Below are 25,370 nucleotides of genomic sequence, written 5' to 3' on the forward strand. Positions count from 1 at the left end.
CTGGCACCTTAAAACTATGCCCCTCGTGTTAGCCATTTCAGCCCTGGGAAAAAGCCTCTGACTATCCACACGATTGATTCCTCTCATCATCTTATACACCTCTATCAAGTCACCTCTCATCCTCCGTCACTCCAAGGAGAAAAGGCCGAGTTCACTCAACTTATTTTCATAATGCATGCTCCCCAATCCAGGCAACATCCTTGTAAATCTCCTCTGCACCCTTTCTATGGTTTCCACGTCCTTCCTATAGTGTGGCGAACAGAATTAAGCACAGTACTCCAAGTGGGGTACTACAAAGCTGTAACATTACCTCTTGACTCCTAAACTCAGCCCCACGATTGATGAAGGCAAATAAACTGTATGCCTTCTTAACCACAACACAGTCAACCTGTGCAGCAGCTTTGAGTGTCCTATGGACTCGGACCACAAGATCCCTCTGATCCTCCACACTGCCCAGACACTTACCATTAATACTATATTCTACCATCATGTTTGACCTTCCAAGATGAACCACCTCACACTTATCTGGGTTGAACTCCATCTGCCACTCCTCAGCCCAGTTTTGCATCCTATCGTTGTCCCGCTGTAACCTGACAGCCCTCCACACTATCCACAACACCCCCAACCTTTGTGTCATCAGCAAATTTACTAACCCATCCCTCCACTTCCTCATCCAAATCATTTATAAAAATCACAAAGAGCAGGGGTCCCAGAACAGATCCTTGAGGCACTCCACTGGTCACCGATGACCCATCTACAACTACTCTTTGCCTGTGGGTAATCCTGTTCTGGATCCACAAAGCAATGTCCCCTTGGATCCCATGCCTTCTCAATAAGCCTTGTATGGGGTACCTTCATGGTTGAAATCCATATACTACATCCACTGCTCTACCTTCATCGATGTATTTAGTCACATCCTCAAAATATTCAATCAGGCTCGCAAGGCACGACCTGCCTTTGACAATGCCATTCCTAATCATATTGTGCCTCTCCTAATATTCATAAATCCTGCCTCACGGGATCTTTTCCATCAACTTACCAACCACTGAAGTAAGACTCACTGGTCTGTAATTTCCAAGGTTACCTCTACCTCTACTCCCTTTCTTAAATAAGGGAACAACATCCGCAACCGTCCAATCCTCCGCAACCTCTCCCGTCTCCATTGATGATGCAAAGATCATCGCCAGAGGATATGCTGGGGCCTTTTCTCCCTTCTGGAGTGCAGGAGACCAAGGAGAGACCTTATAGAGGTATATAAAAACACAACAGACACAGTTAAGATGAATTTTCAGTTTTCACCCCAGTTTGAAAGACTGGAGTCTAAAACTAAATTGAATATATTTAAGGCAACCTGAGGGGCAAGATTCTGGGTGGGGGGGGGGGGGTGAATGAGGAAGAAGCTGCCAGAGCAAGTATTACAAAGAGTAGAATTAAAACACTGCAAAGGCATTAGACATGTACAGGAAAAGTTCAGAGGTATATGTGCCAAATAGAGACAAATGGGATTGCTCCTGTGCCATACAACACATTCTAGATAAACAAGAAACTGTAGATCTTTCAGCCCAGAGAGGGTTTCCACAACCCATGCTCCATATTCTAATTCCACTTTCCCATCTTTCCTAATTAAAGTCATGGTGCCGGCCGGGCAACCATACACTGAACAATTAGGAGGGTGTGAAAAGAAAGCTGAAGCATCAGTATATTTGCAATTATCACATCACCAAACCACAACAATTAAAACTTAAAAGGTGAATTGGTTTAATGATATCAGCCAAAAAGGTCCAATTAATCCAATGATTCCTATCACATCTTAAGTTTTTTGTCAATGAAGAGTCCCTTCAGGATTTGAAACAATTCACTCAGCCAGTGAGCCATTTTGAACCAAAGCAAATTCAACTCCAATTGAAACATGAAGCTGAGGCAGAGCAAAAGCTCCCCTTCTTCCAAGAAGCATTTACAGGAAACTGGTTAAAGGAAGTTACACAGCAGTTCAAAATCAGAAGTTTAATACACTTACTACCAACTACAGAAACCCACTTAGTAAACATGTTCCTTTGCCATTTTTAGCTACTAAGGTGACTGTCCAACCCCACAACCAGTTCTACCAGACACAATATACATAAATCGGCACATCAATTGAGAATTCCTTAAACGACCTCCATTTTAGCCTGAACAGCTTAAAGAAACAGCTTAATACGCTTTCACTGTTTAATAGAGGAAGTGCACTGCAGTTAATACTACCCTGAAGTTCCACAGCACTGTCCCATACACTTTCACAGTCTGTGCAGTACAATAGTCACAAATAAAGCAGTGGCCATAATAACTTTCTGTAGAGGAAAGCTGCAAGTATACAATTAGTAAAAAGAAGACAAACACAGGCAGGGTGAGGGAAGCAGCTTCATCAGGACAGCTCTGAAAACAAATTCACTGTATTTTGTCCTTCACTATCATTTGCATATTTCTTGTTGGGGTGTTTTGCTTGACCTTATACCTAGGTTAACACTGCTGTAGTCAAATGTGTTTATATAAGGCACAATCCAAGTGAGAGTTCCAGAGAATACAAGGTCAGTACAGCCTCTAGTCAAATACTGAAGTTAACATTCTGACCAAAATGTCTTCAACTGACTCTCCTCCGATGTTTCTTGACCCACTGAATATTTTGCAAAAATTCTATTTTTATTATGAAAGACCAGTAGCTTTTTCCCCCATGAACAAAACTATAGGCAACTGCAATCTGAAGGTAAAATGGTATGGACTTTCTTCCATGGGTGACAAGACCTTCCAAAAAGACAGCCATAATCACCATGCTCTGTATTCTAAGCCAGTTTCTTATCCATACTGTTACTGGCAGTTGTACTTTATGGCTCTCAGCTTTGATCCCAAACATTTCCGAGAAACTTTTCAATTGCATTCTGAAAATCATTATAAACTTGTACCTCATTCCCTTTATCTCCACTTCTATAATTTTTTAAAAATCTGTCAGTTTAGTTAAACATATGCCTTTATCAAAGACAAACTGACTCTCTTGAATTAACTCCAACCCAGTCTTTTATTTAGTCTGTGTAATCTTAAATTACTGTCCCTTTTAGAATACAAAACAGTTTGGCATAGTACATGCCTTTTGGCCCAGTGTAGTGCCAACCCTATAACCTAAAGCAAGACAAATTTAATGCTTCCCTTCACCATAGGCCTACATTTTTATTTTGTCCATATGCCCATCTAAGATTCTCTTGTATGTCCCTTATGCATTTGCCAGTACCCACTTCTCTGGCAGCTTGTTCCACCAGCCTACCACTCTCTATGCATAAACCCCATCTCTGACACACCCATGCACTTTCCTCCAAATGCCTTACAGTTCATACAAACATAAGTAGGAGCAGGAGTCGGCCATCTGGCCCATCGAGTCTGCTCTGCCATTCAATAAGATCATGGCTGATCTGGCCATGGTCTCATCTCCACCTACCTTTCCCCCATAACCCTTAATTCCCTTACCACGCAAAAATCTGCTCCCTTGTATTAGCCATTTCCACCCTTTAAAGTGTCAGACTCTCCACTCTATGCCTCTTTATCATCTTGTACACCTTAAGTGACCTCTTATCCTCCTCTTTAAAAAAAAAACCCTATATTACTAACTTGACCTCCTAAGATATGCTTTTTAATCTAGGCAGCATCCTCTGCACCCTCATTAAAGCTCCCACATCTTTCCTATAATGAGGCAACAACTGAATACAAAGTGTGGTCTAACTGGAGTTTTATAGAGCTGCAACAGTACCTTGCAGCTCATGAACTCAATCCCCCTACTAATGAAGACCAACACATATACGCCTTCCTAACCACTATCAATCTGCACTGTAACTGGGGGATCTATGGATGTGAACCCTAAGGTCCCTGTTCCTCCACACTGCTAAGAATCCTGCAATTAACCCTTCAAGTTTGACATTCCAAAATGAAACATTTCACACTTTCCAGATTGAACTTCATTTGCCACTTCTCAGCCCAGCTCAACATCCTATCAATGTCCCATTGTAACCTACAATCTTTTACACAACTCAACACCCCCAACCTTAATGACAACTTCAAACTTACTAACCCACACTTGGACCTCATTATTCAAGACATTTATAAATTGTTACCAGTTACATCCTTGTAAACATCTACTACCTTTTGAATCTGGAAAGATTGGAAGATTCCTACAAGCTCTATTTTATATCCTCACCACTCAGCAACGACAATGCATCCATCCCTATACTCAACAAGTCTTCATCCATAATATTGCAAATATGGTAGTATCAGAACAAAGGAAGGTATACCCCAATAAAAATAAGGGCTATCAGGAAGAAACTTATAGGAATGCTCCAATTAACAAGCAAAAATATCATTGCAAACTTTGTTGTAGCTTTAAAAGTACATTACCTAAAAGGGCAACTGAAGGTATATGCACCTGGAAGACACATGTATTGTCCTCACATGTCAAAACTCCATCCTCTCAGTTGACCAGGAGTCTAAATTTTCTATCCTACGGGTTTTCAGTGACCTGAGCCACGTTATTTCCAACAACATCAACACAATCAAGTTTCAAAACCTTCAGTTACAACATTCCCAAACCCTCAAGCTATCAATTCTGCCCCTTGTCGCTAGGCTCTTTCTCCCTCACACCCCATCTACAGCCAAATATAATACCCCTACTTCATTAGTTTTTCTCTTAACACTCACATCCAAAGCCCTGACTGCTCACCTCCAATCTCATCCGGTTGGTACAATTCACCATCGCACTCCACGATTTCTCGACCGACCATCCTCTTCCCACATCAACGCATGTTACCCCAATAAAATTCCCTCCATCTGCACTCCTTGCTGGTGCCCCCCCCCCTTTCCCGTCCTCCTCGCCGGTGTCCCCCATCTCCAACTACTGCCCTTTACAACCGCTTTAATGAGATGCAAGTTACTCATTCAGCTCGGCATCTGCATCGGTAGCTTATAAGAAACCAAAGGCATCGGCCCGGATGGCGAACGCCGAGGCAGAGCCCAGTTTCGCTGCCAGGCCCGCTCGCCTCCTCATAGTCGGGTCTTACCTTCAGGATGTCTTCGCGCTTAAAACTCAGCTCATCGTCGGCCGTGGCCTTAAAATCGTACTTGGCGATAGCTTCCATACTTAATGAGTGATTCGGGTTCCTGTGCCTCCGCCGGCCTTTCGCTCGCCAGCGTGCAGCGGTGTCCGCCTCGCCCGCTCTCCGCTCGGCCTCAGTCACCGCGCCTGCGCTCTGCAGCTGGGCGAACCGCGCCTCGGCGCAAGCGCGCTCCGCACCAATCAGGGGCGGGAGCCCGGGCGGGCCGGCCGAAGCGTAGTCACCGGAAACGGGGCCGCCCTTGAGGCCAGGCCAGGCCAAACGAGGCGAGGCGAGACGAGGCGTGGTTCTTGTGGCTGCTGTGTACGCAACTTGTGTAACGGCACTGCTCGGTGTCATGGCGTACGTGATATGGCTGGTCTTTCCTGGATAAGGGATCTATAGCAAAACATGGAAAGCTCTGGACGCGTCTGTTTTATTCCAGCCTTACACACTTTATGTGCCCTGATGCTGCAGTCAGTTAGATGGAATATTAACCTTCTCCAAGGGGAAAGGAGGAACCCTGCTTAACAAAGTTATCTTTTTAACACTTGTTAGTTGTCTCAGACCTGGTTCACACGAGTTATTCGTGTGCTCCTGAAAAAAAGTTGTGGACTTTCAGATAGACTTTAACGCAGTGGCGAGTGAGAAAATTTGATGGATTGAATTTGATTTTCCTTAAGTTTCTTGGTTGAGGAATTGGTTGCAACACGTCGAAAATAGTTGAATGTACCTTCTTTACCCCTACGCGCCTACAACAGTGGAGGCCTGGGATATTGAGCTGCCAGTCTTCCTGCAACCAAGTCTCATTGATGGCTACAAATTACAATATCATAATTCCATGTGTTGATACATGTCTTGAGCTCATCCACCTTTCCTAAAATACTTCTTGCATTGAAAAATACGCAGCTGAGAACATTAGTCGCACCATGCTCAAACTTTTGATTTCTGACTGAAGTCTTAACATCCCTCTCCACTATCCATTTTGGTTCCCATCCCCATGCAAGTCTAGTTTAAGCTACCCCATGCAGCTGTAGTAAACCTTTCACTAGGATATTAGTGTCCCTCCAGTTCAGGTGCAAATTATCTCTTCTGTACACGTCCATCTTTCCTAGAAGTGAGCCCAATGATCAAAAAAACTGACGCCCTCCCTCCTACACCAACTCTTCAGCCATGTGTTAAATTGTATAATCTAGCTGTTTCTGGCCTCACTAGCAGTGGCACTAAGCACCTTAACTCCCTTTGCAGAACCTTGTCAGTCTTCCTACCTATGTCATTGGTATCTACATGGACCATGGCCTCTGGCTGGCTGTTTACCCTCCCACTTCAGATTCTGCGGACTTTTGGGTAGTCTATAATATAGACCCATTAATGTGGACATACCTTTCTTATTCCTCAGTTCCACCCATAAAGACTCACCAGACATATTCTCCAGTCTGTCCTGGCCAAGCATTGCCATGACATTTTCCCTGACTTGTAACACCACTCCTCCTCCTTTAATCCCTCCCACTCTAACGCATCTAAAACAATGGAACCCTGGAATATGATCTTATTATTTCTGACCTCCCTCGCACATGGCATGGGTAGCAATTGTGAGATCACAACCCTGGAGGTCTTGTCCTTTAAGGCACCTAACTCCCTGAACTCACTTTGCGGAACCTCGTCACTCTTCCTACCAATGTCATTGGTTCCTACATGGACTACAACCTTGGCCACTCCCTCTCCCATTTAAAAATAATATGGACTTGATCCAAGATGTCCCGGACCCTGGAACCCGGGTGGCAACATAGCATCTGGGAATCCTGTTCTCATCCACAGAACCTCCTTTCTGTTCCCCTAACACATCCCCTATCACCACAGCTCACCTCTTCTCCCCTCTTCCCTTCTGAGCCACAGAGCCAGACTCAGTGCCAGTGATGTGACTGCTGTGACTTTTCTCTGCTAGGTCATCCCGTGACCCCCCCCCCCCCAACAGTTTCCAGATTGGCACACCTATGGTTGACGGGGATGGCCATCAGAGTACTCTGCAGAGGCTGTTTAACCCCTTTCCCCAGTTACTTGTGTCCTGCATCTTGGTTACCACCTCTCTAAATGTCCCATCAGCCTCCCGAATGATCTGGAGTTCATCCAGTTCCAGCTCCTTGATGTAGAATGTTAGAACTTGCAGCTGGATGCACTTCTTGCAGATGAAGTCATCAGGGGCACTGGAAGTCTTCCTGCCTTCCCATACCTTGCAAGAGGAGCATTCAGTTAGCCTACCTGGCATCTCTACTACTCTAACTGCAAATAAAAAGAAAGAAAAAATAAATAAACTGGGAGGAAAAAATAGTTGACAAGAACCATATAACAATTACTGCACAGAAACAGGCCATCTTGGTCCTTCTAGTCCGTGCCAACACTTACACTCACCTAGTCCCAGTGGCCCGCACTCAGCCCATAACCCTCCATTCCTTTCCTGTCCATATACCTATCCAATTTTACTTTAAATGACAATACCAAACCTGCCTCTACCACTTCTACTGGAAAAAGATGTGAAGCAATGTTTAATCCCATTTAATTTCATGAATTGTTCAGATTTAAATGGTTGAAATTGAAGTTTATTCAAAGTAGACTTGGAGAGAATATGTATTGCAAAGGTGTGCGACATTTTTCATATTCCATTCAGAGATGGTCTATAATGGCATTTTAACATGCCTGAATGCTCTGAGCAAAGTTGTTCTAATATAATGATTTATACTTTTTAATATTATGGCCTCAGTCCATAATATTTTTTCCTGTTTGAGTGCGGTGGGGTTGACTTTTAGTGTGTGCAAACAAAAACAATAGATATTTCATGACCAATTCAGATTCAGTTTATTGTCATTTAGAAACCACAAATGTAATGCAGTTAAAAAAATGAGACAATGTTTCTCCAGAATGATATCACAAAAGCATATGACAAAACAGACTACACTAGAAAATCCACATAACGTTTGGCAATCCCCAATCCAGAGTCCGGAGAGGCTGCTGTGTATTAATATCGCGCTACCATCTTAGTGCGTTCCCCAGAAAGGAGCTCCAAATCCACCAGACAAACAAGACCAAAAACTAAAGCTACAAGACCTGCACAAAACCACATAGTTACAACGTATAGTTACAACAGTGCAAACAATAGCATAATTGATTTAAAAAAAAGACTATGGGCACAGTAAAAATAGTCCAAAGACGTTAAAGGACTATAAGTTTAAAGAAATCACCACACAGTTTCCACGTCCCCAGGGTCCCGACGGACTCGCCATCCCACACCTGCGGCAGAAGGGAATACCCCCACTATGGACTTACATGGCGCCGCCCGACTCAACCTCGCAGACACAGCACACAACGAAAGCGACCTTACTGCAGCAGACTCCGAGCCAACGACCATCCCCTCCAGCACAGCTTCTCCGAGCCAACGACCATCCCCTCCAGCACAGCTTCTCCGAGTACCATCCTCTGCTGAGCGTATTAAGACGGCCCCGCCAACAGCCATCAGCAATGCGACCCCGAGGACTGGGGGCCTGTTCTTCCCAGCAGAGTCCCGGACCTCACAGCAGCAGCAGCAACAAAGAAGGTCTTCCTGGAGATTTCCCGATGTTCCTCCGTGCTCCCACATCCGTTTTCAATCGATTATGATTGCGCACGGCACCCCACTTCACAAATAACAGATAATCAGCTCCGGAGTGGCCGCTGCAAGCTACGTCACGCCGCCATCTTGGAAATAAAAATGTATGTAATAAGACTTATAATTGCTCTAAATCTTTAGTGGAAGGTGTCACAAGTGAGCTATAGTGTCAGTGATGTCGTGGTGCATCACCCTCTCAAAATCTTACATCTTTCAATGTAAGATCATGTAGCATTTTCTTTGTACAATTCAGACCTTTCACAAACAGGCATCTGATGGGTTATCTCCACTACAGCACAACTTTTCCCACCAGTCCCACCTTTCATATTCATAACCCACTCAAAGTTCAAAGTAAATTTATTAATGAAGTGTGTAATATGTCACCATACACTACCTTGAGATTCATTTTCTTGTGGACATTCACAGTAGAACAAAAAGGAAGAGCAATATAGGTATGGTTGCAGATCACGCAACCCATCTGGGTCGTATGGACACTGTACGAATGAGTGCTGCACCAGTTACCTCCATCTCTCGTGGTTGTGGGTGAGTGCCTGGGTTGCAGCAAAGCTCTCTTCAATCCACTCTGTGATGTTGTCTGCCCATTTCTTCCTCTGCCCCTATTTCTTTTCCCCAGCAGCGTTCCTTGAAGAATGGTCTTTGAGAGTCCACTTGATTTTGATATGTGGCCATTCCATCTTACCTTCTTCCTTTCTGTGGACAAAGAGCAATAGAGTTGCTGAAAAACTATATAAACAAAGACTGACAAACAACCAACATGAATTGACAAGAAGAAAAAATAATATTAAGTGTATAATATTGAGAACATGAGTTGCAGAGTGAGTCCATAAGTTGTGGAATCAGTTGTGGAATGGTCGGCTGGTGGCGCAGTGACATCAGTGCCGGACTCCGGAATGGAGATTCCCGGGTTCGAATCCAGCCGGGCCGTTCCCAAGTACGCTTTCCATCCGTGCCGGGTTGAGTGTTGAGTTCGCAACTCAACCTTGTAAAATAAAGAAAAATACTGTGAAATGTCTGTGTGAGAAGTTCCACACTTTGTAAGGCATGAAAATGCCCAGTGCTGGCCTCTCAGGCCTGAGTCGACATCATCATCATGAGGTGAGTGAAGTTGTCCATGCTGATTCGTGAACCTGGTGGTAGAAAGGATTACTCTTCCTGAACCTGGTGGTGTGGGTCCTAAGGCTCCTGCATCTCCTTCCTGATGGTAGCAGGGGGAAGAGAGTATGACTTGGATGATGGGGATCTTTGATGATCAATGTCCCTTTCCTTCAACAATGCTCCTTGTAGATCGGCTCAATGATGGGGAGGGCTTTTCTTGTGATGGACTGGGCTGTATCCACTACTTCTTGTAGGCTTTTCAATTCTTGGCCATTAGTGTTGCCACTCCAGGCCATTCAGGATACTTGCCACTGTGCGTCTATAGAACTCAATATTGGAGCTCTTGCACTTGCTGCTGCAACTTGCCCATACACTGTTAACACTTAAGCATTAACAGAAGAAATCCTTTTGTGTTTTTGGAAGACTGCTCCATCAATATGGCTATTTTACATGCACTTACAAATAGAAAATGGCTGAGTGACTAATTTACATTCAATTTGCTTGTCAGTTAAACCACATACATATGAACTTGACTTGCAGTGCCCAATTCAAAAACATGTGAGACATTTTTTGGCACATATATTTTGGCACATTTATTTGAACTTTGCTATCTGGTTCCAGGCTTGTCACTCAGCAATCTGGAAAAGTGCAGACTGATGTGATTCTGATATCTGTCACTCCAACAATGAAATATCTTTTGTCGCACAAGGTCTCAGAGTGGCATGCATAGTTGACCCTCTATTAGTAAGATTGCTTTCTTATGCTCACATGGTTTTTTTTGAGCAGGCACACTTTCATCCTTGCCCTCAGTTTCCGTGATAGTGTTTGCCTTGAAGGACATCTGCTCCTAGTTGAAAAAGAAATGAAGAGCCTGTGCACTTGAATATACATAATACCAAAAGTCCCCATTTAAACTGGGTTTGTCCTGTCATCTTTACCATTACCTCTCACAATTATGTGACTTATATGCAATGTTCTGAGTGCAGTGCTCCTGATTTTTGTTATGCTGAGTCTGAATTTGGCTACCCAATACTGCAGGACAGAGAAAATCAGGTGCTCTCCCTTATACTTCATATATGAAACACAGAAAATTAGTGTGCAGAATCTGCAAGTAATAAAAATGGCAACTGGAATGTTAGCTTTATTGTATTAAAGTAGGGAGGTTTTGCTACATTAAGAGTACTGTCTACAGTCTTGATCTCTTTATTGATTGTGGAACGCATGCATGTACAGTATACTCGGCAATTTGGAGAACACTCAATAGGTTCCTTCCCAATAAGAAGGAATTGGTTTATGAGGAAAGATTGTGCATATTTGGTACTTTATCAAGTTTAGAAGAAGTTTTGAAACCTGCAAGATTTGACAGGGTGGATTCTAAGAAAATATATTTAGTGAAGATACAGTTAGATAGATTTTTACATAGTAGGGGAATTAAGGGTTATGGGGAAAAGGCAGGTAGATGGAGCTGAGTTTACGGACAGATCAGCCATGATCTTATTGAATGGCAGAGCAGGCTCGATGGGCCGGATGGCCTACTCCTGTTCCTATTTCTTATGTTCTTATGTAAGGTGTTTCCTCACATGGGGATATCCAGAACTTGGAGGCAAAGTATCAAAATCAGGGCCATCTATTTAAGACAGGAGAAGGGATTTAATGAATTGTCTGTTCTAGAAAGCTGTGTTTGCTGATTCATCAAATGCTCCTTGGCTGGAAAAACAGAACTTTGATCATGGGTGAGGAAGAGGGGTCTGGAGAGGCGGCAAATGTGGTCAAAGATTAAGAGGATCAGGCAGAAAGAGGAACTGAAATGGAGATCAGAACTGCCACTTCATAGAGTATGGGGAGCAGACTTGTAGGGTTGACTGGCCTACTTTTTCTCCTCTTCCCCATATCTTATATCCCATTTCTTCAAATATGCATATTGACGTTACGATCACCGTAAGAATCCAGTTGTTCTTTGCTTTCAATGGCACTGTACCTCAATAAATTTCAATTCTTTGCTGCACAATCCTTGACAGTGGTTTACCAGATAATGCCTCTGAGTTCTTTGTCTGCAATGAAGTAACATGCAGAATAGTATGAGGCAAATCAGAAATAATTTCTGGTGTGGTTAAGTCTATCCCCACACATGAAGATACACACATGATTAAATGTGTTGAACACTGTTTCATTTGTTTTGAATGTTTAGATATGAGGATTTGATTGGAATCTGAGATAGGGTAGTTTTTCTTCTTCCACAATATTACTATTTTAGTCCAGTGATTCAACACTCCTGCTGGAAATCTCAAGGCCAGAGGTCCTCATTGAAAGTTCTACAGTTAATTTAAAGTCATTAGTTAAGATGGGAAATCATAGAATTATTATGGTAGAGATGAAGGTCATTCAGTCCTGCTAGCATATCAACCCAGTCCGCCCTATTTTCTTCTGTTCTCTCTTGTACCTATCCAGTGCTTTGTTCAAAAGCACTGATTGATTCTGCTTACACTATTCTTACATGTACTGACTTCCAGAGCATAAAATGTCCTCACAGCCTGCTTGACCTTGAACCATCAGTAAAGGGAACAGCCTGCTTGCATTCACTCTTTCTATACCCATCATAGAGGTATAAAAAATAATGATGGATTTAGATAGAGTGAATGCAAGCAGGCTTTTTCCACTGAGGCTAGGGGAGGAAAAAAAAAACAGGACATGGGTTAAGGGTGAAGGGGGAAAAGTTTAAAGGGAACATTGGGGGGGCTTCTTCACACAGAGAGTGGTGGGAGTGTGGAATGAGTTGTCAGATGAAGTGGTAAATGTGGGCTCACTTTTAACATTTAAGAAAAACTTAGACAGGTACATGGATGAGAGGTGTATGGAGGGATATGGTCCAGGTGCAGGTTGGTGGGACTAGGCAGAAAAATGGTTTGGCACAGCCAAAAAGGACCAAAAGGCCTGTTTCTGTGCTGTAATGTTCTATGGTTCTAACTTCCCATTATTTGCATTAACTAACTTGCACAGTAGTATCAACTTTCAACTTCCAAGAGCCTTTAGTTCATCAGCTGAACCTTACAGTTGAAATCTCTCATCCATGGTACCTTTCCAGTAAATCTGTTCTACAGCTTGTCCAGGACCTTTGAATCCTTTTTCGGGAAAGGTGACTGCAGCTGTATACAATACTCCACTTATGGTCTAATGTTTTACAGACGTTGGAATAACAACCTTTTGCACTCTATGTCTCTATTTATAAATTCTGGTGTCCCATATCAGAAACAGGTTTATTATCACTGACGTATGTCATGAAATTTGTTGTTTTGCAGCAGCTGTACAGTGCAATACATAAAAACATACAAATTGTAATAATAAATATAAAAAATAGTGCAGAAAGAGAGTAAAATTATAAACACGAGAAAGTCTGCTAAAGCTGGAAATCCAAAGCAACACATGAAAAATGCTGGTGGAACTCAACAGGTCAGGCAGCATCTACAGAAATCAATAGATAGTCAACGTTTCAAGCCAAGACCTTTCTTCAGGACTGAGAAAAAAGGGAATAGGCAGGTGAGAAGAGGTAAAAGATCAGAATGGGGAATAGAGGGGGTTGGGGAGTTTGCTTCTCAAAGGGGAAATCAATATTCATGCCATCAAGTCAGAGGCTACGCAAATGGAATATAAAGTGTTGCTTGTCTACATATGGAGTCAGGAATCAATCTAGGGCACACCTAACAAATTCCACCCCATCTAAACCTTTTGCACTTAGGAAGTACCAAATAATATTAGGGAAGTTGAAGACCCGATGACAATAGCACTGTTATTTTTGCACTATTCCAAAATCTGCCTCCCAATCTGTTCCTTAATGTCTCTGTTGAGACTGGGGGGATCTATAGAATACTCACAATGGAGTGATTACTCCCTTCCTGTTCCTGACTTCAACCCACATTGACTCTGTAGATTAGCAAAACCACTCACCCATCTCTTTTACCTTCCTCTCTGTTCCTTTTGAAATATTTAAAGCCTGGAACATCCAGCAGCCATTACTTTCTTTGTGACAACCAAGTTTCTGTAATGGCCACAACGTGGTTGTTCCATGTACTGACCCATGCTCTAAGTTTATCACCTTGTTCCTGATACTTCTGTTAAAATAGACACTCTTCAACCCATCCCACTGACTACAGTTTTGCCCTATCAACTGCCAATTCTTCCTCAGAGCTGCATCTACCTGTACACCATCTGCTGCATCCTCTGACCTACTGTATCACTTCGTTTCTCATCCTCCTGCCCCTGCAAAACTACTCTAAACTTTTTCCAACAAGTCTAGTTAATATGCCTGCAAGGATATATTGTTTCCCTTGAAGTTCAGGTGTATCCTGTCATTTTTGTACAGATTATACCTTCCCCAGAAGAGATCCCAATGATCCAGAAACTTGAAACCCTGCCCCCGCACCAATTCCTCAGCCACACATTCCACAGCTAAATTATTCTACTCTTACTCTCACTGGTACGTGACACAGGCAGCATTCCAAACGTTACTACCCTTGAGGTTGTTAGTTGTAAAATCTCAGATAGTGACAAGGAGGTTACAGGAGTTAGATTGACTGGATAGTTGAATGGTATCTCAACAACAGCTTCACACAACATCAACAAGTTCAAGAAATTAATTGTGAACTTTATGAAGGAGAAGTTAGGGGAACATCCACCAGTCTTCACTGAGGGGTCAGTAGTAGAAAGGGTCAGCAGGTTAAAGTTCCTGGATGTCAACACCTCAGAGGATCTGTGCTAGGCCTCACATTGATGCAGTCACAGGGACAGCACACCAGCAGTTCTACTTCATTTGGAGTTTGATGAGATTGTTAAGTCACCAACGACTTTTGCAAATTTCTGCATACATATAGTGGACCAGTTGTATTACAGTCTGGTATAGAGACTTGAGTTCACAGGATTGCAAGAGGCTGAAGAAGGTTATAGATTCAGTCATGGGTACAGCTTCACAGATTTGAAGACATTTTCAAGAGGGTCATTTTCATTGACCCAGAGAGCAATGTTAGCTAGAGTAAGGGCCTTGTGTTTTGGCTCTTGGTAGGGTCACCAATGCCAAACAGGTCAAAACTAAGGCCAGATTAAGAGTGGTCCGTCAGACTTCCAGGTTTGAAGGTTCAGCTCAGGGCTAACAACCCTGACTGGTAGAACAAAGTTGTTCCTGGAACAGCAATGAAGGATCCTTCTACATCTGAATGCAACAGTATTTCAGAATGTCCACCTGGGACTTGCATGACCAACAGCAGTGAAAACCAAAAGGAAGCTACTGACATGATGAAGAAAGCCCTGAACATTGTCAGAAATGGAGGACCTTCATTACTGTTGTAAACTCCAGCAGCATAATTGGCAGTAAATAAGTGATTTATAGGAAGAAAAATAAAGTAACCTGCCTTAACAATTACTCCCCAGAGGCTCTGACATCTGCCATCATAAAGTGCTTCAAGAGGCTGGTCATGGCATGCATTTATTCCACCCAGCCTCCCAGACAACCTTGCTTACAGCTGAAACAAGTCTACAGTGAACACAGTCTCCCTGATCTTACACTCATTGCTTGAGCATCTGGACAGTAAAATCACCTAAATTAGACAATTATTTATTGACTACAACTCCATCCTCAATGCTTAAATTCCAAGCAAAGTCCAAGACCTGGGAATCAACACCTCCCTCTTCAACTGGATTCACAGCTTCCTGATCAATTGACTGCAATCAATATGGATAGGCAGCAACCTCTGCCACAATTATTCTAAACACTGGGGCACCATATTATTGTATCCTCAGGCCCTCGCCATTCTACTCCCTGTACACTCATGATTGCGTGGCCAGATTCTGCTCTAACTCCATCTTCAAGTTTGCAGATGAAACTATCATACTGGGCTGTATCTCAAATGACAATGAGTCAGAGTACAGGAAGTATTCCTGTACAGAGTGCAGAGTAACACGGTGTCATGACAACAATGTTTTCCTCAATATCACCAAAACAAAAGAGCTGGTTATTGACCTCAGGAAAGGGATGTTGCACATGCTCCTGCCTTCATCAGTGATGTTGAGTATGAGAGCTTCAAGTTTCCCACAGTGAACATCACCAGTATGTTCTGTTCCAACAAGTGGTTGTCACCACCAAGAAAGCTTCTACTTTTCGAGGAGGCTGAAAAAATTTGCATGTCTCTGTCAACCCTTACTATTAATTCTATTGATGTACCATAGAAAACATCCTATCCAGGTGAATACAGGGCTGGTATGGCAACTGCTTTGCTTGTGACTGCAAGAAACTAGGAGTTGTGGACAGAGTTCAGCGCATCATCGAAACCAGCCTCCCCTCTATAGACTCTGTCTACTTTTCGCTACCTCATTAAAGCAGCCACCATAATCAAAGATCCCATCCACATTCTCTCAGCTCCCCTCTACCATCAGGCTGGAGATACAAAAGCCTGAAAGCACTTAGCCTTCTACCGCACAGTTTTAATACTATTAATGGGTTCCTAGTACAATCAATGGACTCTTGAACTCACAATCTACCTCTTTATAACTTCGCACCTGCATTTTCATTTCTTGTCTGCAACTCCTCCAGTTCTGTATTTGTGCATTCTCTGTTTTTCCTTCTCCCAAGTATTGACAATTTGGAAAGTAAAGCACACCTCCTCTTCACCAATACTAGTTACTTACTCTTTATACATGCAAAAGGTACATGGCCCTATTTTGAGGAAGAATAAGGAATTTCTCCCTATTCTGGTCAGCATGTAAATTTGAATCAATGTTACTGAAACTGTATTCTCTGGTTATATTATACTGCTGTTCACGTGAGCAAATTGATGATCATACTTTCTGCTCTGCAACAGTGACCCTATATCGAAAGCACACTGCTGCTTTACCATGTCTCGCGATTGTTAGAGGGACGACTTAAATTTTGGAATTGTCTTTATTTTGGAAACTTCCCTGACATTAGAAAAACATTGTGATCAGTCTGTTAAATGACTTCTGAGAAGTATGTCTTTTTAATCCAATAGATCTTTTATGGAATTATAGAGAAAAGGGGAGCATGGAAACAGACTGCTTGGCCCACATAATTCATGCTGTTTATCAACCACCCTTTTACATTAATCCTACATTGGCTACATTTTTCACTCTCCCTACATTTCCCTACTTACACACTTGGGACAATTTACCTACCATTCCTCATTACTTTGGGGTGTGGAAGGATACCAAAGCAGCTGAAGCAATCATCCCATTCTCACGTGCTTCACTGGCAAACAGCAGGACTACCCTTCCACATTCTCACGTCCTTCACTGGCATACAGCAGGACTACCCTTCCACATTCTCACGTCCCTCACTGGTCGTACAGCAGGACTACCCTTCCACATTCTCACATCCTTCACTGGCATACAGCAGGACTACCCTTCCACATTCTCACGTCCTTCGCTGGTCGTACAGCAGGACTACCCTTCCACATTCTCACGTCCTTCACTGGTCGTACAGCAGGACTACCCTTCCACATTCTCACGTCCTTCACTGGTCGTACTGCAGGACTACCCTTCCACATTCTCACGTCCTTCACTGGCATACAGCAGGACTACCCTTCCACATTCTCACGTCCTTCACTGGCATACAACAGGACTACCCTTCCACATTCTCACGTCCTTCACTGGTCGTACAGCAGGACTACCCTTCCACAATCTCACGTCCTTCACTGGCATACAGCAGGACTACCCTTCCACATTCTCACGTCCTTCACTGGCATACAGCAGGACTACCCTTCCACATTCTCACATCCTTCGCTGGTCGTACAGCAGGACTACATTTCCACATTCTCACGTGCTTCACTGGCATACAGCAGGACTACCCTTCCACATTCTCACGTCCTTCACTGGCATACAGCAGGACTACCCTTCCACATTCTCACGTCCCTCACTGGTCGTACAGCAGGACTACCCTTCCACATTCTCACGTCGCTCACTGGCATACAGCAGGACTACCCTTCCACATTCTCACGTCACTCACTGGTCGTACAGCAGGACTACCCTTCCACATTCTCACGTCCTTCACTGGTCGTACAGCAGGACTACCCTTCCACATTCTCACGTCCCTCACTGGTCGTACAGCAGGACTACCCTTCCACATTCTCACGTCCCTCACTGGTCGTACAGCAGGACTACCCTTCCACATTCTCACGTCCTTCACTGGTCGTACAGCAGGACTACCCTTCCACATTCTCACGTCCCTCACTGGTCGTAAAGCAGGACTACCCTTCCACATTCTCACGTCCTTCACTGACATACAGCAGGACTACCCTTCCACATTCTCACGTCGCTCACTGGCATACAGCAGGACTACCCTTCCACATTCTCACGTCCTTCACTGGTCGTACAGCAGGACTACCCTTCCACATTCTCACGTCGCTCACTGGTCGTACAGCAGGACTACCCTTCCACATTCTCACGTCCTTCACTGGTCGTACAGCAGGACTACCCTTCCACATTCTCACGTCGCTCACTGGTCGTACAGCAGGACTACCCTTCCACATTCTCATGTCCCTCGCTGGTCGTACAGCAGGACTACCCTTCCACATTCTCACGTCCCTCGCTGGTCGTACAGCAGGACTACCCTTCCACATTCTCACGTCCTTCGCTGGTCGTACAGCAGGACTACCCTTCCACATTCTCACGTCCTTCGCTGGTCGTACAGCAGGACTACCCTTCCACATTCTCACGTCCTTCGCTGGTCGTACAGCAGGACTACCCTTCCACATTCTCACGTCCTTCGCTGGTCGTACAGCAGGACTACCCTTCCACATTCTCACGTCCTTCGCTGGTCGTACAGCAGGACTACCCTTCCACATTCTCACGTCCTTCGCTGGTCGTACAGCAGGACTACATTTCCACATTCTCACGTGCTTCACTGGCATACAGCAGGACTACCCTTCCACATTCTCACGTCCTTCACTGGCATACAGCAGGACTACCCTTCCACATTCTCACGTCCTTCACTGGTCGTACAGCAGGACTACCCTTCCACATTCTCACGTCCCTCACTGGTCGTACAGCAGGACTACCCTTCCTCATTCTCACGTCCTTCACTGGTCGTACAGCAGGACTACCCTTCCACATTCTCACGTCCCTCACTGGTCGTACAGCAGGACTACCCTTCCACATTCTCACGTCGCTCACTGGCCGTACAGCAGGACTACCCTTCCACATTCTCACGTCGCTCACTGGCATACAGCAGGACTACCCTTCCACATTCTCACGTCCTTCACTGGTCGTACAGCAGGACTACCCTTTCACATTCTCACGTCCCTCACTGGTCGTACAGCAGGACTACCCTTCCACATTCTCACGTCCCTCACTGGTCATACAGCAGGACTACCCTTCCACATTCTCACGTCCCTCACTGGTCGTACAGCAGGACTACCCTTCCACATTCTCACGTCCCTCACTGGTCGTACAGCAGGACTACCCTTCCACATTCTCACGTCCCTCACTGGTCATACAGCAGGACTACCCTTCCACATTCTCACGTCCTTCACTGGTCGTACAGCAGGACTACCCTTCCACATTCTCACGTCCTTCACTGGTCGTACAGCAGGACTACCCTTCCACATTCTCACGTCCCTCACTGGTCGTACAGCAGGACTACCCTTCCACATTCTCACGTCCTTCACTGACATACAGCAGGACTACCCTTCCACATTCTCACGTCGCTCACTGGCATACAGCAGGACTACCCTTCCACATTCTCACGTCCTTCACTGGTCGTACAGCAGGACTACCCTTCCACATTCTCACGTCCTTCACTGGTCGTACAGCAGGACTACCCTTCCACATTCTCACGTCCCTCACTGGTCGTACAGCAGGACTACCCTTCCACATTCTCACGTCCTTCACTGGTCGTACAGCAGGACTACCCTTCCACATTCTCACGTCCCTCACTGGTCGTACAGCAGGACTACCCTTCCACATTCTCACGTCCCTCACTGGTCGTACAGCAGGACTACCCTTCCACATTCTCACGTCCTTCACTGGTCTTACAGCAGGACTACCCTTCCACATTCTCACGTCCCTCACTGGTCGTACAGCAGGACTACCCTTCCACATTCTCACGTCCTTCACTGGTCGTACAGCAGGACTACCCTTCCACAACACTGACATCCGTTCACCAACTGGGCCAAAACTTTATTCTGTTACTTTGTTGGCTGCATTGCCAATATTTTTATAACAACTAAATTTGTTCAAAATTAAGGAAACCTAAACAAAACAATTTTTCATAGTTTTTATAGTGTGGTGATGTTCCCTCAAGATGCTAGGACATTCCTTAGGCCCTCTTCAATGAGTTGCCATCTTCAACAGGATCCTATCATCAAACACTTCCTACCTCCTCCCCCACCACTCTCTGCTTACCGCAGGGACCGCTCTCTCCATGATTCACTTGTTCATTTGTCCTTCCCCACTAATCTCCCTCCTAGCAAGCAACCGAAATGCTACATCTGCCCATTTACCTCCTTCCTTACCTTCATTCAGGGCCTCAAACAGTCCTTCTAATTAAGGTAAAACAGTTCACCTGTGAATCTGGTGGTGTCGTCTATTGTGTTCAGTGCTCCCAGTGTGGCTTTCTCTACACTGGTGAGATTCATTGTAAATTGGGGACTGCTTCGTTGAGTTCCCCTGCTCTATCCACCAAGGGCAGAACTTCCCACTGGCCAAATGTTTTAATTCCAATTCCCATTCCTGTTCTGACACATTGGTCCATGGCCTCCTCTTGTACCAAGAACCTTATATTCCATCTAGGTTATCTCCAACGTGATGGCATGAACATCAATTTCTCCTTACAATAATTTTTTCCCTCCCTTTTCTCTCTTCTATTCCCCACTCTGGCCTCTTACCTCTTCTCAATTGAATATCACCTTCCCCTAGTGCCCTACCTCCTTCCCTTTCTTCTATGCCGCACTCTCCTCTCATACCAGATTGCTTCTTCTTCAGACCTTTTCCTTTCTCCTCTACCTGGCTTCACCTATCACCTTCTAGCTACCCATAAACATGAGAAATTCTGCAGATGCTGTAAATCCTTGTCATCTCACACAAATTGCTGGAGGATCTCAGCAGGTCAAGCAGAATCTATGGAAATGAATAAGTAGTCATCATAACAGGCCTAGATCCTCTTTGTAGCTAGTCCTCCTTTCTCTCCCCTCACTTTTTTATTCTGGCATCTTCCCCTTTCCTTTCCAGTCCTGACGAAGGTCCACAGATGCTGCCAGACCTGCTGAGTTCCTTCAGCATTTTGTATGTGTTGCTTTGGATTTCCAGCATCTGCAGATTCCTTAGACCTATTTCTATTTTATCATGAAAATAGCAAGTAAGTGTCAGAGAGCAATGGGAGATGAGGGGAGACCTTGTACAGGGCTTCTTGTCAGGTGAAATTATTATTCCAGTTAAGGAAATACTTTGCTTGGGAAATTGGTGGTGTTGCTGAGAAAGTCACCTTATCAGGGCAAAGGGATCAATAGATAGATCAATAGGGCAATTGGGTACTGAATATTTTGTACCCAAGACTTAGACTGTTATTTACATCTGGTTTATAGGAAATTCCTGTCTGCAATAAGTGATGTTGTCTTAGATTAGGAATGGATATGGAAAGTTTGTTCTCTGTTTACAGTTATCATTGAATCATGTAGCTTTTACTTAACCATTTGTCTTCAATCCCTCACAATGCTTCCTCTGTGTCTCTGTATCTGCTGTGTTGAGGAACTGTAGACAATCCTGTTCCTCAGTTATGGAGGCTCTATTACTGGAGTTTCATGCAAAGTGAAGATATACAGTAGTTGTGAAGAATCATCAAGTCTGTTCTGTTAAACAACAAATGGACTGCTGATCTACAAGAACAGGAAAGCTACATTTTGATTTTGTACTTATTAAAAGTACATATTCAACACATTAGAACCCAAAGCTCTGAAATGTATTACAATTTTGAAAGGCACAATATATTCAGAGGTGGTCAATTCCCACATTGGCAGCATCTGTCTCCCTGATGGCAACCATGTGCTCTCAATTATTAACTGTCAGCTCCACCAGAACATCTGCCCTTTCTCAGGTTGCATCTGTCTGCTCTTGTCATTGCCTTTTTCTGGGTAACAGCAGCTGAAAACCGGGAGGATCTGTTTGAGAGTCTACCAGGGCACAGAGAATTGGGTTCTTTTGTGATTATACTCCTATATCTCTCCCTCAATGGGATTAATCAGAAGAGGGTATGTCCTGGATGGTGAGGTCTTCCATGATGGTTTCTTCCTTCTCGAGGTGTTGCTTCTTGAAAATATCCTTGTTGGTGGGGAGGGGTATGGTGATGGTGGAGGTGGCAGTGACTAGGAATCTCTGCAGCCTTTTGTAATCCTGTGCATTGGAACTTCCGTACCAGGCTGTGATGCAATCAGTCAGAATGCTCTCTATCACACATCAGTGGAAATTTGCTTGAGTCTCCGGTGACAAACCAAATTCCCTCGAACTCCAATTGAAGTAGAGCCATTACTGTACAGTTTTAATGATTGTATAAATGTTTTGGGCACAGGATAGATCCTCTGAGTTGTTGACACCCAGTTGTTGAATTAAAACTGCTCACCCTTTCTGCTGCTGATCCCTCCATGGGGGCTGGTGTGCGTTCTCCCAAATTCCTTTTCCTGGGTCTTCAGCTTTGCTCAGTGGGAGTGTCCATGCCTTCTGATAACTGGGGAAATACCACATCTGTTTGAAAAATAATGCACTTTTCATCTACATAAAGTCTTGCAGGGCACAAGTGATGGACACCCTGTGCCCTTTATCATCCCTTGCATCTTTTCAGGCTGGGCAGTTTGTCAAAATATGTTAACAATGATCTGCTATAGTTCAGCTCATTCCTCCTCTTTTTGTCAAGGGCGGTACTGATCTTTGAGTTTTACCTCAAGTCCTGCTAATGTCTTAGCCTTACTGTAGCCACTAGTGTCAGGTATCTTTCCATGTAAAATATACATGGGGTTAAAAATTGGAGCGATAAGGCTAAGGATGGGGCAGTTAGTATGCAAGCAGATGCAGTGTACAGTCAGATTGTCAGGAAGGACAGGCAGATGATAGGGCAAAATTGCAGTTAGTAGATACTGCAGTGTAATGGGGACAAAATAGAAAAGGGTGACAACAGGACTGATGGTGTTATATTTGAATGCACACAGCATACAGAATAGGGAAGATGATCTTGTAGCACAGTTAAGAGATTAGCAGTTATGATGTTGTGGGCACCACTGAGTCATGGTTGAAAGACAATTATCGTTGGGGGCTTAATATCCAAGGGTTCTCCTTGTATTGAAAGTACAGGCATGTAGGCAGAGCGGATTGGTAAAAAAAAAAATGAAATCAAATCCTTAGAAAGAGGTGACAAAGGATCAAAAGATGTAAAAGTTAAGAAACTGCAAAGGTAAAAAGACCTTGGTGGGAATTATATGTCTCTGAACATTAGCCAGGATGTGGGCAACAAATTACAACAGAGATGGAAAAGGCATGTCAAAAGGGCAATGTTATGATAGTCATGGGGGATTTCAATATGCAGTTAGATTGGGAGAATCATGTTGGTGCTGGATCCCAAGAGAGAGAATTTGTAGAATGCCTATGAGATGGCTTGTGGCTGAGCCCTCTAGGGGAAAAGCTATTATGGATCGGGTGTTGTATACCCACATAACAATTACAGCACGGAAACAGGCCATCTCGGCCCTTCTAGTCTGTGCTGAACGCTTACTCTGACCTGCACTCAGCCCGTAACACTTCATTACTTTTCTGTCCATATACCTATCCAATTTTACTTTAAATGACAACATCGAACCTGTCTCTACCACTTCTACTGGAAGCTTGTTCCACACAGCTACCACTCTCTGAGTAAAGAAATTCCCCCTCGTGTTACCCCTAAACTTTTGCCCCCTAACTCTCAACTCATGTCCTCTTGTTTGAACCTCCCCTGCTCTCAATGGAAAAAGCCCATCAATGTCGACTCTATCTATCCCCCTCATGATTTTAAATACCTCTATCAAGTCCCACTTCAACCTTCTATGCTCCAAAGAATAAAGACCTAACTTGTTCAACCTTTCTCTGTAACTTAGGTGCTGAAACCCAGGTAACATTCTAGTAAATCTTCTCTGTACTCTCTCTATTTTGTTGACATCTTTCCTATAATTCGGTGACTAGAACTGTACACAATACTCCAAATTTGGCCTCACCAATGCCTTGTACAATTTTAACATTACATCCCAACTCCTATACTCAATGCTCTGATTTATAAAGGCCAGCATACCAAAAGCTTTCTTCACCACCCTATCCACATGAGATTCCACCTTCAGGGAACTATGCACCATTATTCCTAGATCACTCTGTTCTTCTGCATTCTTCAATGCCCTACCATTTACCATGCATGTCCTATTTTGATTAGTCCTACCAAAATGTAGCACCTCACACTTATCAGCATTAAACTCCATCTGCCATCTTTCAGCCCACTCTTCTAACTGGCCTAAATCTCTCTGCTTTGAAAACCTACTTCATTATCCACAATGCCACCTACCTTACTATCATTTGCATACTTACTAATCCAATTTACCACCCCATCATCCAGATCATTAATATATATGACAAACAACATTGGACCCAGTACGTATCCCTGAGGCACACCACTAGTCACCGGCTTCCAACCTGACAAACAGTTATCCACCACTACTCTCTGGCATCTCCCATCCAGCCATTGTTGAATCCATTTTGCTACTTCAATATTAACATCTAAAGATTGAACCTTCCTAACTAACCGTCCGTGTGGAACCTTGTCAAAGGCCTTACTGAAGTCCATATAGACAGCATCCACTGCTTTACCCTCGTCAACTTTCCTAGTAACCTCTTCAAAAAATTCAATAAGATTTGTCAAACATGACCTTCCACGCACAAATCAATGTTGACTGTTCCTAATCAGACCCTGTCTATCCAGATAATTATATATACCATTTCTAAGAATACTTTCCATTAATTTACCCACCACTGAGGTCAAATTTACAGGCCTATAATTGCTAGGTTTACTCTTAGAACTCTTTTTAAACAATGGAACAACACGAGCAATATGCCAATCCCATCCCCGTTTCTAATGACATTTGAAATATTTCTGTCAGAGTCCCTGCTATTTCTACACTAAATTCCTCAAGGTCCTAGGGAATATCCTGTCATGATCCGGAGATTTATCCACTTTTATATTCCTTAAAAGCGCCAGTACTTCCTCCTCTTTAATCATCATAGTTTCCATAACTTCCCTACTTGTTTCCCTTACCTTACACAATTCAATATCCTTCTCCTTAGTGAATACCAAAGAAAAGAAATTGTTCAAAATCTCCCCCATCTCTTTTGGCTCCACACATTGCTGTCCACTCTGATTCTCTAAGGGACCAATTTTATCCTTCACTATCCTTTTGCTATTAATATAACTGTAGAAACCCTTTGGATTTATTTTCACCTTACTTGCCAGA

The 25,370-nt window shown here is 43.8% G+C and overlaps 1 protein-coding gene across 1 annotated transcript in view; it reads right to left on the reverse strand.

Moving 5' to 3' along the window:
• Window positions 1-5,259, reverse strand: part of LOC140714970 (growth factor receptor-bound protein 2) — a 169,189-nt gene extending 163,930 nt beyond the window's left edge. Inside the window, exon 1 of the mRNA XM_073026677.1 lies at window positions 5,073-5,259. Within this exon, the coding sequence (XP_072882778.1) occupies window positions 5,073-5,150 (78 nt within the window). The 5' untranslated portion in view covers window positions 5,151-5,259. The remainder of the gene's footprint in view (window positions 1-5,072) is intronic.
• Between the last annotated feature and the right edge of the window lie 20,111 nt (window positions 5,260-25,370).

This window comes from Hemitrygon akajei, chromosome 22 (assembly GCF_048418815.1).
Source record: "Hemitrygon akajei chromosome 22, sHemAka1.3, whole genome shotgun sequence".
NCBI classification, from domain to species: domain Eukaryota; kingdom Metazoa; phylum Chordata; class Chondrichthyes; order Myliobatiformes; family Dasyatidae; genus Hemitrygon; species Hemitrygon akajei.